The sequence below is a fragment of the Ceratotherium simum genome, chromosome 8 (assembly GCF_057802395.1).
Source record: "Ceratotherium simum simum isolate JZ-2026a chromosome 8, ASM5780239v1, whole genome shotgun sequence".
Lineage (NCBI taxonomy): Eukaryota > Metazoa > Chordata > Mammalia > Perissodactyla > Rhinocerotidae > Ceratotherium > Ceratotherium simum.
The window spans coordinates 6522408-6537395 of record NC_141907.1 but is presented as its reverse complement, the minus strand read 5'-3'; the positions used below and the strand labels follow the sequence as shown (position 1 = coordinate 6537395).

The 14988-nt window shown below is 46.3% G+C and overlaps 1 protein-coding gene across 3 annotated transcripts in view; it reads left to right on the top strand.

Annotated features, from left to right (window-relative positions):
- STK32B (serine/threonine kinase 32B) overlaps positions 1-14988 on the top strand; it is a 349018-nt gene that overhangs the window by 72883 nt on the left and 261147 nt on the right. For all 3 annotated transcript variants that reach the window (XM_004432264.3, XM_087434910.1, XM_087434908.1), the window contains exon 2: positions 11133-11188. In XM_004432264.3, the coding sequence (XP_004432321.1) occupies positions 11133-11188 (56 nt within the window). The remainder of the gene's footprint in view (positions 1-11132; positions 11189-14988) is intronic.

The following is a 14988-nucleotide window of genomic DNA, read 5'->3' as shown; positions in this document are numbered from 1 at the left end:
CTCGCTGTAACAGCAGAGGAGACTGCTGCCCCCGCTAAGAGGCAGGGGACAGCCGTCTGTTCAGGAAACTTCCTGGACACCACTTGGCAGCCAACCACATCAAGGGGGCAGGAAGGCTGGAAAAATGCAGCCCAGGCCTGTCCATGCAGATCTGGGCCAGTGGGGAACCGTTAGGAGATGGGATAAACACACGTCCGAGGAAAGGTGGAAGGGTGGCTGAGTGTTCTCTGTGGCCACCCAGTCGTTCATTCAGTCATTCAGTGGTCCATTTACCAATGCCTCGAGGGCCTACTGTGTGCCGGCCCTGGCTCCACTGGGGGTACTGACCGTGCCTGTGCCTGTGGCATTTGACCTGGTGGACCGCGTTGTGGACTCGCCCTTCCTTGGGTTCTGTTATGGACTGAATGCTTATGGCCCCCCCGCAATTCGTATGTTGAAGCCCTAGCCCCCGGTGTGATGGTGTTTGGAGGGAGGGGGCCTTTGGGAGGTAATTCGGTTTAGATGAGGTCATGGGGGTGGCCCGCATGATGGGATTATTGTCTTTGTAAGAAGAGGAAGAGAGAGGAGAGCCCTGTCTCTACCATGTGAGGACGTGGCGAGAAGGCAGCCTTCTTTCAACCAGGAAGAAGGCCGTCACCAGAACTGAGTCTGCGGCACCTTGATCTGGTTAAGTCTCCCGTCTGTGGTGTTTGTTGTAGCAGCCCGAGCCGATCGAGGCAGCTTCCATGATGTTGTCCCGGATTCTCTCCCACCTCTCTGAGCTCCGTTTCTCCTCCTGCATTCTGCTTTGCCTGCCTTTGGCTGAAGGTGTTCTTCAGGCTCTGTCCTCAACCCCTGCTCCTGACTTGCCATGGTCCACCTGGGCCGGCCCGTCCGCTTCTCCCGGGCTGGCTGCCGAGTCCAGATCCCAGCTCCCGCTCCCTAGTTCCTCACTGCTGGGTCCTCCTGCTGTTTCCTTATCACAACAGGTATCTCAAGCTCAACAGGCCCCAAGCCAAACTCACCATCTTTCTCCGCAAATGGTCCTTCTTTCTCCTCTGGTCTCTGCCTCCCCTGGGGCCTTCACTGTCCATTTCTAATCAGTCACTGTGCTGGGGAGCCAGAAATGTTCACTGACTCCACACCTCCCTCCCTCTCTGGCTGCATCCAGTGCTGTTGCAGACTTGTGTCCTGTGTCTTTCTCAAGTCTCCCCTTTTCTCTCCTCCTGTCCTGGCTCCAGATCAGGCTCTCTCGCTCCCTTGCCTGGATACCGCCTGTCTGCCTGTGCTCGCTCTGCTCCCGGCCTCCCTTCCTGGACCCCACTGCAGCGGGCACGGATGATGACTGAATACAGAGTTTCCCTCTGTGACCCTGGGTCCCTCATGACGCCTGTGGTTTTCCAATGATAACATCAACATCATCATCACTATTGTATTAGTCATCTCGGGCGGCCACAACAAAGCACCACAGACTGGGCGCTTAAACAACAGACATTTATTTCCTTGCAGTCCTGGAGGCTAGATGGCCGAGATCAAGGAGTCAGCAGGGTTGGTTCCTTCTGAGGCCTCTCTCCTGGGCTTGCAGATGGCTGCTTTCTCCCTGTGTCCTCAAGGGGTCTTCCCTCTATGTATCTGTGTCCTAATCTCGTCTTATAAGGACACCAGTCAGATTGAATTAGGGCCCATCCGTATGACCTCATTTTATCTTAACACCTCTTTAAATACCTTATCTCCAAATACAGTCACATCTAAGGTACTGGGGACTTCAGCATATGAATTTTGAGGGACACAGTTCAGCCTATAACAGTTATCATCATCATAAGTCATGTCACTATTGTCATCACCCCCATCACCTCCCACCCACTACCACTTACTAATCACTTAGTATGCATTGGGCTCTGGCCTAAGCCTTTTCATCATGATCTCATGTAATTTTCACAATGCACCTGTGACCTGCATTTCCCAGGAATGGAGGAGAAGAGGGGTGAGGCAAACCCTCCACATAGCTTACTTAAGAAAGTGCTCTCGTGCTCTGCTTCTGCCAAAATGTCATCGCCCCCCTAGTCTGTAGGCCAGGGGAGCTGCCTTGTAGCCCATCCACTTGTAAATCAAGCCTATTTTTCTGTTTATGGAATTGGGCTCTCTCACAGAGAGAAAGTCCTGAAACCTTTGAGTGGGTTCGTCAGATGTGTGAGTGAACAAAGGGTCTTGCTATGCTTGTCAAGAGCTCTATGATCTCAACTCTTCTCCTTAAAGTGATCAGCATCTTCTCAGCTCTGAAGCCTCTGGATGTCCTCAGAAGGGGTGGGCAATCCCTTCTCTGCCCCACCCCAAAGCCTCCTGGCTTGCCTCCATTCTAGCACTTATGCAGTGCTGGCTTCCCCTCTTCACGGGGAGAGCCTGGATGGCTAGGATCAACTTTGGTTTGTTTCTGGCCCAGGGCCTAGAATAGAATCAGGCTTCCATGAAGGTCAGGAAGGAAATACAAAATAAATGGAAGCTCTTGTAACCCCAAAGGGACACCAGAGGCCACGGATATAGTTTCAGCGAGGTGTCTCATCTCAGTATTCTGGTTTGTGTTAGGCTAGTAAGGGGATAAGATTTTGTGTGTGTGCCCATGTGTGTGCATGCATGTGTGTGCATGTGTGTGTATGTGTGTTTTAGGGGCCATCCCTAATCTTTAGCAGTGCATAATTCATCATTTATTTGGCCTTGTATGAGACAGAATTTTAAGATGGCCCCGTGAACTTCCTGTTCCCCCTCCACGCCTATGATTGTATTACATTATATTGCAAAGAGGAGATTGTCTAGGTGGATCAAAACTAATCACATGAGCCCTGTAAAAGCAGCGAGTTTTCCCTAAATTGTCGCAGAAAGGAAAATAAGAGAGAATGAAGCATGAGAAGGAATTGATGCACCATTAGGAGCCTCCAGATGCTTAGAGAACTCTTGGGCTCGCAGCAGGAAAGAAACAGAGACCTCCATCCTACAACCACCAGGACTGAATTCTGCCAGCAACCTCTATGAGTTAGGAAGCAGCGAATTCTTCCCCAGAATGTCCAATAAAAGCAGCCCGGCCAACACCTTGATTTTGGCCTTGTGGAACCCTAAGCAGAGAACCCCCTTGATTCCACTCAGATTTCAGAACTATGAGCTGTGAGCTAATCAAAGGTATTGTTTTAAGCTCCTAAATTGTGATACTTGTTACACAGCATAGAAAACCAATACAGGCCCTTCCTATGAATGTAGGACAGGCCCTGAGCTAGGAAGTGGGGAAGCGGAGATTAATGAGACAGGCACCTTGTCCCCAAGGCCTTCGTGGTCAGATGTGGGAATTGAGAGTTCAGGCTGGAAGTACATGGGGTTGAAGTCAAAGGTCACTGGGGGGCTGCTGTAGCAGCACTTGATGGCGGGCAAATGTGGTGGGGCAGGGGCCAGGCTGGGTGCTGGAGGGAGGATGCCGAGCCGGCTGGGCATGCCACCTGACCCGTGTGGCTTTTCTTCAGCTGTTGGGCCACATGGACAGGTTTGGGCTCTGGGGCCATCTGGGGCCCCTGTCCCTGGCTTTACCCCCTGCTACCCTCCCTGAGCCTCTATTTTCTCTCTCCCCGTTTGCTGTCGTCAGGGAGTCTGCTTCCTCCTTCACAGTGAAAATGGCGACCCCTTAACTCCTTGCCACAAACCTACCAACTTCACTGTGTCTGCACGTCTGCCTCTAGCTGCCCTCGCTCCTCCGGGGACCTCACTGCAGGTTCCCTCTAGGCGAATTGCTCAGTGATCTGACCCCAGCCCCTGCCAAAAGGCTCCAGGCTTGACTTAGGTCAAGGGTCATTTTTTTGCCTATGGATGTCCAGTTGCTCCAGCTCCGTTTGTGGAAAGGCGATCCTTCCTCCACTGAATTGTTTTTGTGCCTTTGTCAAAACTCGGTTGGGCATATTGTGTGGATCTGTTTCTGGGTTCTCTATGCTGTTCCCTTCATTCACATGTCTGTCCCTCCACCAATACCAGTCAGCCTTGATTTCTGGAGCTACACAGCAGGCCCTAATGTTGGATGGAGTGAGTCTTCGCACTTTATTCTTCTTTTTCAGGATTGTTTTGGCTATTCTATGGCTAAAACATCACACCTCTCTTAGGATAGTCCTTGGGCCTTATGTCTCTCTCCCTCCCTTCTTGCCTTTTTTCTTCTTTCCCTCCATTCCTCCCTCTCTCTTTCCCTCTTGGTTTCATTGTCAATAATCCTACAGCAAACTCCTCCAAAACCAGTGGCTTACACCAGCGAGCCTTTAGCACCCTCACTACTCTTCAGGTTGTCTCTGCTGACCTCAGCTGGGCTCTCTCACGTGTCTGGGGATCGGCTGGTGTCAGATAGCCTGGGATGGCTTCACCTGGGACAACCAGGCTACTGGTGCTGCCCAGTGTCTCATTTTTCCAGAAGGTAGCCTGGCGTGTTCCAGTGGTGAAGTAGATGAGCAAGAGAGGAAACAGATATATACAAGCACTTTCTCTAGCCTCAGCTTGAGTCAAGCCTGCTAACTTCCCATTGGCTAAATCAATCTGCATGTTATGGCTGAATGGAGAATCAGTGGGGGAATATACTTCGCCTCTTGAGCGATAAGGTCACCTTGCAGAGGACATGGGTACAGGGAGGCATGAAGAATTGGGACGATTAATGCTGTCAATACACCACAGCTTCAAATTCCTCCCTTGCCCCCGACTTCCTGAGAGCTGCTCTGGAACCTGCCCCCGATTATCAGACTCTCCCACCAGGCGAACCTCACCATTAGAGATTCAGTCCCAGGAGTTGGCAGTTGAAGGTTTTGGTGTGCTGAATACCCGACATATACAATGAGGACGTTTGAAATATCCAGGACCCCAAATATATGGCAGCTAATGGAGGATGTTTGCTCTTGGTTAATGAGAAGATAAATCAAAACATAATCATCTGCATCCAAATATTGGCGTATTTATTCTCATCTGGCTGAGCTCCTTTCACTGCTCATGAATAAAGCACTTAGGCAGAACCAACGTTCAGGGCACCTTGATCTCAGCACTGAGCCTTAGATTTGTAATGCTGGCATCTGTGCCAAAGGAGGAATAACAGAGGTTTTCTTGACTGTTCGCTGTCATCTCCTTGCCATTCTGCTTATCAGTAGGTGAGCTGAAAAATATCAGTAGGCTCTAAACCACAAACTAGCCCCTAATCCTGTTCTATTCTTTCCCTAAAAAGGTCAGGAAAGTGATAACTTGGTTTCCAGGAGAAATGGTCACTCTCTAGGTATTTCCAGAGCTTCTCTTGGAATCATCGAGTTGAGAACTGGCACGGACCTAAGCTGGTCTAGTCGTCTCACTTTCTTCCCACGTGATTTGTCCAAGGTTGCAGAGCTGGAAGTAGGTTTGAGAAGCAATCAGAGCCTGCCTCTCCCGGAGCTGGTCAGCTCTGATTCCACTCTACTAGAATGGGAAGTTGGATGACACCATTTTGTTTCCCAAACATTTTTTTGTTTCTGCAGCTCAGACAGGTACAGGTGGTGTACACACAGGTGTGTGCATGCAGGTGCACACGAATGTGGCCTCATTTGTTTGGTCATTCATTCATCATGCAGTCATCCTTTACTGAACCTCTCCTCTGGGCCAGGTGCTGCTCTGGGTATACTGGGTTGAATAGTGTTGCCCCAAAATTCATGTCCCCCTGGAACCTCAGAATGTGGAAGTAGGGTCTTTGCAGATGTAATTAGCTAAGATGAGCATACTGGAGTAGGGCCCTAATCTAGTGGCTGGTGTCCTTAGAAGAAGAGGAGGAGAGGCACAGAGACAGACACAGAGGGGAGATGGCCACGCGATGATGGAGGCAGGGATTAGAGTGATGCGGCCACAAGCCAAGGCACAGTGAGGACTGCTGGCAACACCAGAAGCTGGAAGAGGCAGGAAGGATCCTTCCCTGGAGCATTTGGAGGGAGCCACAGCCCTGCCCACACCTTGATTTCAGACTTTTGGACTCTGGAACTGTGAAAGAATAAATTTCTGTTGTTCTATTTTTTTTTTTGGTGAGGAAGATTAGCCCTGTGCTAACATCTGTTGCCAATCCTCCTCTTTTTGCTGAGGAAGATTGGCCCTGGGCTAACATCTGCGCCCATCTTCCTTTACTTTATATGTGGGATGCCTGCCGCAGCATGGCTTAATGAGCGAGGCATAGGTCCACAACCGGGATCGGAACCCGCGAACCCCGGGCCGCCGAAGCCGAGTGTGTGAACTTAACCATTACGCCACCGGGCCGGCCCCAAATTTCTGTTGTTTTAAGCCATCCAGTTTGTGGTACTTGGTTACGGCAGCCCCAGGATGCTAATACACTGGGCATAGAGGAAGCAGCCGTGTCTGAGACAGTCTTTGCTTTTGAGGGATTGTTCGCTCTTACTCTCTCTCTCTCTCTCTCAGACGTATGTTTCACACTTTCCTTATCATGGATTCCACATTTCCACCAGCATCCAAATTAGCTTCTGTCCAGAGAGTATTGCCATGTAATATTTTCCTGTATGAGCTGGGCATGTGATTTCCTGAATGCTTATAGATTCAGTGTTTTTGCTGATAAGAGTGTAGAGTGAGAAAAAAAGGCTTTGGGCTTTATGAAACACATTTATCAACTAGAAAACAAAATCGTTTTTAATGAGACTACAAGAAGCAGTTGCAGCTCAGCTTAGCAAACACTGGTTGTCTCCTCTGTGCTGGGAATAGAAGCAGGGAGTGTATGAGATGTCTATACGGAACAACAGGTCCAGCTCTGGCCCCGGGCAGCCAGAGTGGATGCTGGCCGGGAGCTGCATCAGTGTCTCCAGCTGGACGTCAGCTCTGGATGTAACATGGATGAGACCTGCAGCTTAGTGCAGAGGAATCAAGGGTGAGAGAGAGAGGCTGTGTGCAAAGACGGTTCCACCCAGGGCCGCGAGTGCTAGGGCAGACCTGTGAAGGGGATGTGGTGGGAGTTCCCAGGGTGCAAGTAACAGCCTTGAACATTTGGAGTGAATATATGCACACGGTTCCTCGGTGCAGCCACTCTTCCTGGTGGACAGCGGTCCTTTCCAGCCCTGGTGCAGCCTGTGAGTCTGTGGCCTTCAGGTAAGTAGATTACCTGCCGAGGGAGGAAGTCACACATCTGGTGGATGGTCGGTTCGTGAGTCAGAGAGAAGGAAGAGGCTGATAGTTATTACTGCTTTCCTTGTCAGGCACTGAGCTGTATGGTTTGGATGTGTTGCATTTAACTCTGATTCACTCAGAAATTTACTTTGAGGTCTAGTGAACAGAAAAGTACTAATTTAATTTTGCTTTTGTCCAAATAACTAACCAGTTCTCTCAGCCCGGCTTACCCAATAACTCTTCTCTTCTCTGCTGGAGTCCACCCTGGGCCTGTTAACCTGCCAAGCTGTGTTCCCTCCCCCACTCCATCTTGAATCTCTGGTGCACATTTTTGTGACTCAGTTTCCCAGGAGAAGACACTTCACTAGGGATTATGTCTTTTTGTTCACTGCAGGCATCTTTGTCTCGTGCAATGACTACTTGTTGAATGAGTGAATAAATGATGTATTCTTATATCTGGTAGAACAAGACTTTTCTCTTCAAAACTTATTTGGCAGAACCTTTTACCCTATTCTCAACTATTTATTCTCCTAAGAATGACTTCTGTCAGTTTTGGGGAATAACTTCGATTATGATTATGTTAAACATGAACATGAATTTGAGAGGAACTGACAAATCTCTTCTTGTGTCCCAAAACCTTTACTGCCTTACCCCATTCATCACCTTAACAACCCTATGAGGTGGGGATCATTGTGCCCATTTCACAGATGACTATGGTGAGATGCTGAGAAGTGAAGGACTGCCTCCTCCTCGAAGCTGTCCCTGACCCCCAGGCAGAAGTGACCCTGTCATCGTTAATGTGCACAGCACTCCCTTGGACTTGTCCCTTCCAGGACTCATTCATTCATTCATTTGTTCATTCAATAGACATTTATTGAGCTCCTACTATATGCCAGGTTCCGGGGATACTGCAGTGAACACAACAGGCAAACACCCCAGCCCTCCAGGAGTTGGTATTCCCAAGTGGGGTGCAGACAATGAACAGGTGGACAAGAGAACAACAGATATTTCAGCTTGCGAGAGTTACTACGAAGGAAATAAAAATGGTGACGAAGTAGAGAGGACCGAGGGGAAGGTCACCCAGGCATGGTGGTCAGGGAAGGCCTCTCATTTCTCCAAGGAAGAGAGACTTGAGGATGGGAAGGAGCTGGCATTGGGGCAAAGCAGGGCCAAGCATTCCAGGGAGAGGAACAGCAGGAGAGTGCCTGTGTGGATGGGAAGCAGCAGGAGGCCTGGGAGGCTGAGGCATGCTGAGGGCAGGGAGAGTGCATGGGGGAGGCTGGGAGGGAGGCGAGGACCAGGTCCTTCCAGGTCGTGGTGAGGAGCGTGGATTTTATTACCTATACTGTGGGACGCTACTGAAGAATCTAAACAGTACCTGGGTTGTAGGGTCTTGGCATGGTGGGCAAAAGAGAGAAGAAAGGACTCTTCTCGGTCTTGGACCTAAGAACAAACTCAGACCCTGGAGCCAAAAGGTGAATTCACAGCAAGGGTAGCCCATTTTGAGAACTGCAGTGGTCTCATCTCCTGTCTAAAATAACACCTTACTAAAACCCCGAGTCACTGGGAGGCTGAATCAGCCCCTGGAGGGTGGCTTGGTGAACAAGGGGAGATGAGTCCTCTGGAGCAATGCTTTTCCAGGCTCTGCCAAGGCCCGACACGTCCTTGTCCTGAAGAAGTGTCTAGAGATCTAGTGGGTCAACCTTCCTTACTCTACTCGACTCATTCCTTTCTGCTGGTACCCTGTCCTCCTGTTCCAGGAACTCATCCTGGTGTTTCGTGCCACTGGGTTCTTATTTTTCTTGTAGCTTTTCCTGGAATCCCTGCTTCTTCTCCTCACCCTCTGGAGAACTCTTGTTATTCCTCAAACCCACACTCAGGGTCTTGTGCTTTTCAAAGCTCTCCGTGACTGTCCCGCAGGATGGAGTGGATCCCTTTCCCAGGACCTTGTACCCAAGCTGCTACTGCACCAGCATCTGCTTTGGTGTCTCTGGTGGTCTGAAAAGACACCGCTTTTCAACAATGTACCTCACCGTCCCCTGGCCAGCCCCGGCAGTGCTTGTGGCTTCTTCCGGTGGGACAGGCTAATGATCTAGGAACCGAGGAGTGACCAACTATCCCGTCCAGGGAGGCAGGACTTTCCGTGCTAAAACCAGGAAGGTCCAGGCAAACCAGGACAAGATGGTCACCCTAAGAAACCTACTCTTCAACCCTCCCACATCCCCCAGCCAGCTCCTCTTGCTCTGGACCAACAACCCTGTATGATCCCAACAACCCTATGTGACAGTTTGCTCAGTGATTAATACGCTCTCCAGTTACAAGACAAGACAAAAGAGGAGGCCAGGGGAAACCAAGCCTTCCCTCTAGAAGGGATCAAGCTGGGGTTGAGGAGTGGGCCCCGGAGGGCAGCAGCAATGGGCTCCCTGATTCTGAAGCCCAGAATTAGCCAGACTCACCTGCCTGTTCAGCGACAACTGTGGACCCCACAGACCTCTCCACGTGGTGGCTGGCCGTGAAAATTTTCTGGCAAGAAGGAGCAGAGGAAAAGCTTGCTCCCTGAGGACAGACAGGTTCTAAAGAGAGAGCAGGACAAGCAGAAATATGCACGTGCAGGTCCTTTTCCAGCTCACCACTGGGGCAAGTCACACCACCTTTGATGGAGCAAGAGGCCACGGACTTTCAGGGAATATCCTTCCTAGGAGAAACCAGAGGGGAGGGAGGATTGCTCCTCATGCCTCAACACAGACGCTAGCACCTCTGAGAGGCTGCAGTGTGCCAGGCACTATTCTATGTTCTTATGGAAGGTGGGCACTGCTTCCCCCATTTTACAGATAGGGTAGGTGAGGCACATAGAGGCCAAGTGACTCATCCAAGGCCACTCAGAGCTGAAATGGACCTAAGCAGACTGACTCCAGGCTGGCTTCTCCTGATCCCTGGGTAGACATCTGCAGAAGGTTCAGAGATAACGCTGAGGAGAAAGCAGTTTGTTGGGAGTGGGGGAAGTTTCACAAGAGAGAGTATATGAGCTGTGTGTCAAAGGCCAGGTAGGAATTTTCCCCAAAATAAGGATGTTGCAGGAATGGCTTTCCAGGCAGGTGAAACAACAGCACAGAGACATGGCAGCATGAAGCAGCATGAGGCCTTCCCGGAAGCAGCAATGTGTATTGCTAACTGGACGGCAGGTGGCAAATGCCAGCAGTGATGCCTGCTTCATGGGACCCTGGGGGCTCAGGATAGGATGTGTACATTTCCTAGCTCATTGGTCGTCACATAACAAGTACAGTCCAAGCCCACTGCTTTTCTCTTCTTCCTTGACTTTTGGTGAGTGGGGAAGAGGTGAAAATATGGAATTTCTTTTCCTGGCAAATTATTCTCAAAGGAAACCAATCTAGGTCAAAGAACCAAGGTTTTGCTGAGTTAACCGTTAACCCTGTCTCTGTTCCAAGCGCGTTAGGCATTAGATGGTGCGCTGGATTCTGATTTTGGCTTGGCAGGGACATAATTCAACACAATTATCCTCCATTGCATAAGTGTAATACACAGGGAACTAATTGTATTCATTCACTTCCCCACATCCTCGTCCCCATAATGTAGTGAACTAATCAATTCACTTCATCTTTTGTAAATAACATGTCTTTCCCAGTTATTGGAAACTGGCTGTAATTCAATCTAACTCAAAAATATTTACCGAACGCTTATTATGTACCAGGAGTTGTGTTTGGCACTGTGAATATGGGGATTCGCTTTCAATCTTTCCTTTGGCTGGTGAATATTTGTTGAATACTGACTGTGTAGTAACACTGTGTTAGGTGCCAGGGATACAGTAGAAAAAACTACAGCGAAGGGGGAATGGAACATGCTGATAAGTTTCCATCAGTGCTGGGCGCTGCCATGGCAAATATAACACAAGTGAAACCAGAAGCCATTGGAATAAATGGGTAGGTCTGTAGGTAAGGACTCTCAAAAATCCATACAAGGTGTGACAAATCTGACTTGTTCCTTTTTTTTCCTTTTTTCTTTTGCAGTCAACTTTGACCATTTTCAGATTCTGCGGGCCATTGGCAAGGGGAGTTTTGGAAAGGTAAGAATGATGAATCTTTAAAAATTTCATCAACAAAATATAAAAGTCCCAACTACTGGACTTATGTCTGTTATTTTGTGTTTGTTTTTGTGTTGGTTACTGGGTGCTGGGAATTTTTTGTTTGACAGAAAGATTTGGATTTGCCAAATCTGAAATGTGAAAGGAAGTCTGAATAGTTTCCTTTGGATCCACTGTAATTTTATTCTGAAAATTGAATTACTATGGCAGGCCTGGTTTAGGTGAATTACAATGGTAATTATTTCAAGATTGCTAATGCTATTTCTTCTTTGAGGATCTAAAGGAGGAAAGTGGAAAAAAATCCCACAGACTTGTGAGATGGCTAACAGAAGCTCTTTCCTACTATGTAGGCATTTTATTAAAAAAGTGTTTATTGTGGAAAGCATACTTAACATAATTTTTACCCTCATAACAAAGTTTTAAGCGTACAATATATAATTGTTGCCCCTGGATACAATGTTATACAGCAGATCTCTGGAGCTTATTCATCTTGCTTGACTGAAACTTTATGCCCATTGGTTAGTAACTCCCCATTATTTCTCCTTCCCCTCAGTCACCAGCAACCACCACTCCACTCTTTGATTCTATGAGTTTGACTATTTTAGATACCGCACATATGTGGAATCATGCAGTATTTATCTTTCTGTGACTGGCTTATTTCACTTAGCATAATGTCCTCAAGGTTCATCCATGTTGTCACATATTGCAGAATTTCTTTCTTTTTTAAGGCTAAATAGTATTCCATTGTACCACATGTTCTTTATTCATTCATCTGTTGATGGACATTTAGGTTGTTACTGCGTCTTGGCTATTGTGAATAGTGCTGCAATGAACACAGGAGTGCTAATATCACTTCAAGATACTGATTTCAGTTCTTTTGGATAAATACCCAGAAGTGAGGTTGCTGGATCATATGGTATTTCTATTTTCAATTTTTTGAGGAAGCTCCATACTGTTTTCCATAGCAGCTGCACCAGTTTGCATTCCCACCAACAGTGTGCAAGGGCTCCAATTTCTCTACATCCTTGCCAACATTTGTTGCCTTTTGTTTTTTTGATGGTGGCCATTCTGACAAGTGTGAAGTGGTATCTCACTGTGGTTTTGATTTGCATTGCCCTGATGATTAGTGATGTTGACCACGTTTTCATATGCCTGTTAGTCATTTGTCCATCTTCTTTGGAGAAATGTCTATTCAAGTCCATAGCCCATTTTAAAATTGGGTTATTGGTTTGTTTTTTTTTCAACTATTGAATTGTAGGAGTTCCTTATATATTTTGGAGATTAACCCCTTACCAGATATGTGGTTTGCAGATATTTTCTTCCATTCCATAGGTTGCCTTTGCACTCTATTGATTGTTTGCTGTGCAGAATTTTTTAATTTTTTTTTGCTGAGGAAGATTCGCCCTGAGCTAACATCTGTTGCCAGTCTTCCTCTCTTTTGTATGTGGGCCACTGCCACAGCATGGCCACTGATGAGTGGTATAGGTCCGCTCCCCGGAACTGAACCCGGGCCGCCAAAGCAGAGCACACTGAACTTAACCACTAGGCCACTGGGGCTGGCCCTGCAGAAGCTTTTTAGTTTGATGTAATCTCACTGGTTTATTTTTGTTACCTGTGCTTTTGGTGTCATATCCATGAAATAATTGCTAAGACTGATGTCATGAAGCTTTTTCCTTATGTTTTCTTTTAGGAGACTTACAGTTTCAAGTGTTAACATGTAAGTCTTTAATCTATTTTGAGTTGATTTTTGTGTATGGTATAAGATAAGGGTCCAATTCCATTCTTTTGCATGTGGATATCCAATTTTCCCAGTACCATTCGTTGAAAAGACTTTCCTCTCCCCATTGTGTATTGTTGGCGCTCTTGTCAAAGATCAGTTGACTAAATATTCATGGATTTACTTCTGGGCTCTCTGTTCTGCGCCATTGGTCTACGTGTCTGTCCTTATTCTAGTACCATGCCATTCTGATTACTCTAACTTGGTAATATAGTTTGAGATAAGGAAATGTGATGCTACCAGCTTTGTCTTCTTGCTTAAGATTGTTTTGGCTTTTAGTGGTCTTTTGTGGTTCTATATGAATTAGAATTGTGTTTTCTATTTCTGCAAAAAATGCCATTGGCATTTTGATAGGGATTGCATTGAATCTGTAAATTGCTTTGAGTAGTATTAATTTTGATAATATTAAGTCTTCTAATCTTTAAAATGGATGCCTTCCATTTGTTTGTGTCTTGTTTAATTTCTTTCTTCAATGTTTTGTAGTTTTCAATATACAAGTCTTTTACTTCCTTAGTTAAGTTTATTCCTAAGTAGTTTATTCTTTTTGGTGCTGTTGTAAATGGAATTGTTTCCTAATTTCCTTTTCAGATAGTTCATTATTAGTATATAGAAACACAACTGATTTTTGTATGTGATTCTGTATCCTGCAACTTTACTGTATTTGATTATTCTAATTCTTTTTGTGGAATCTTTAGGATTTTTATGTATTATATCATGTCATCTGCAAACAGGGACAATTTTACCTTTTCCTTTCTGATTTGAATGCCTTTTATTTCTTTTTCTTCACTAATTACTCTGTCTAGGATTTCCAGTCTGGTGTTGAATATAAGTGGTTAAGAGTGGGTATCCTTGTCTTGTTCCTGATTTTAGAGGAAAACTTTTCATTTTTTCACCATAATGTTAACTATGGGCTTTTCATATATGACCTTTATTATGTTGAGATAATTTCCTTCTATTCCTAGTTTGTTGAGGGTTTTTATCATGAAAGAATGTTGAATTTTGTCAAGTGCTTTTTCTACCTTTATTCAGACAATCGTGATTTTTATCCTTTGTTCTGTTAATATGGTGTAACACATCAATTGATTTTTGTGTGTTGAACCATCCTTACACCCCAGGGATAAGTCCCCCTTGCTCATGGTGTGTGATCTCTTTAATGTGCTGTTGGATCCGATTTGCTACCATTTTGTTGAGGAATTTTGCATCCATATTCATCAAGGCTGTTGGCCTATAGGTCTTTTTTCTTGTGGTGTCTTTGTCTGGCTTTGGTATCAGGGTAATGCTGGGCCTATAAAATGAGAGGAAGTAGTCCCTCCTCTTCACTTTTTTGGATAAGTTTGAGAAAAGTGTTACTAATTCTTCTTTAAATCTTTGGTAAAATTCACCAGTGAAGCCAACTCTATTGAGCTTTTCTTTGTTGGGAGGTTTGACATTTGTTTGTGGAAAGTACATATTTGTGATCCTTGATCATTTTCAGTGACAGGCTAGGGAAAACAACAAGAACAAGGCAGAGACTTTTAGAAAACAGATCCCAACCGAGTCTGTCTGTTCCCTCTTACTCAGAAATTTCCTTTGGCAATAATTGCTTTGAGTATCTATTGAATACCAGGTATTCTCATATATTCTTAAGTAACTATTATTATTTCCATTACACAAGTGGAAAAACTTAAATGGAAATACTTAGACTTGGTAACTCCAAAAGATGGTGGGGGTTTACCCATGGTCACACAGGCAGGAAGTGTACGAGCTGGGATTTGAACCACAGACTGTTTGATGACCAAGGACCTGCTCTTTACCAACTTCACACTCTTGATTGGACCATTCAAAACTTCCAGACTTAAACTGAGATATTGACCTGAGAAGTTGGATAGAATCAGCCTTCCTTCCTTTCTTCCCTCCATCCCTCTCTCTTTCTCCTCCCTTCGCTCCCTCCCATCCTTACTTTCCTTCTGTTTTTACATTAATTCAATCCAGGAATATTAATTGAGGCTTGGCACTACTCTAGACT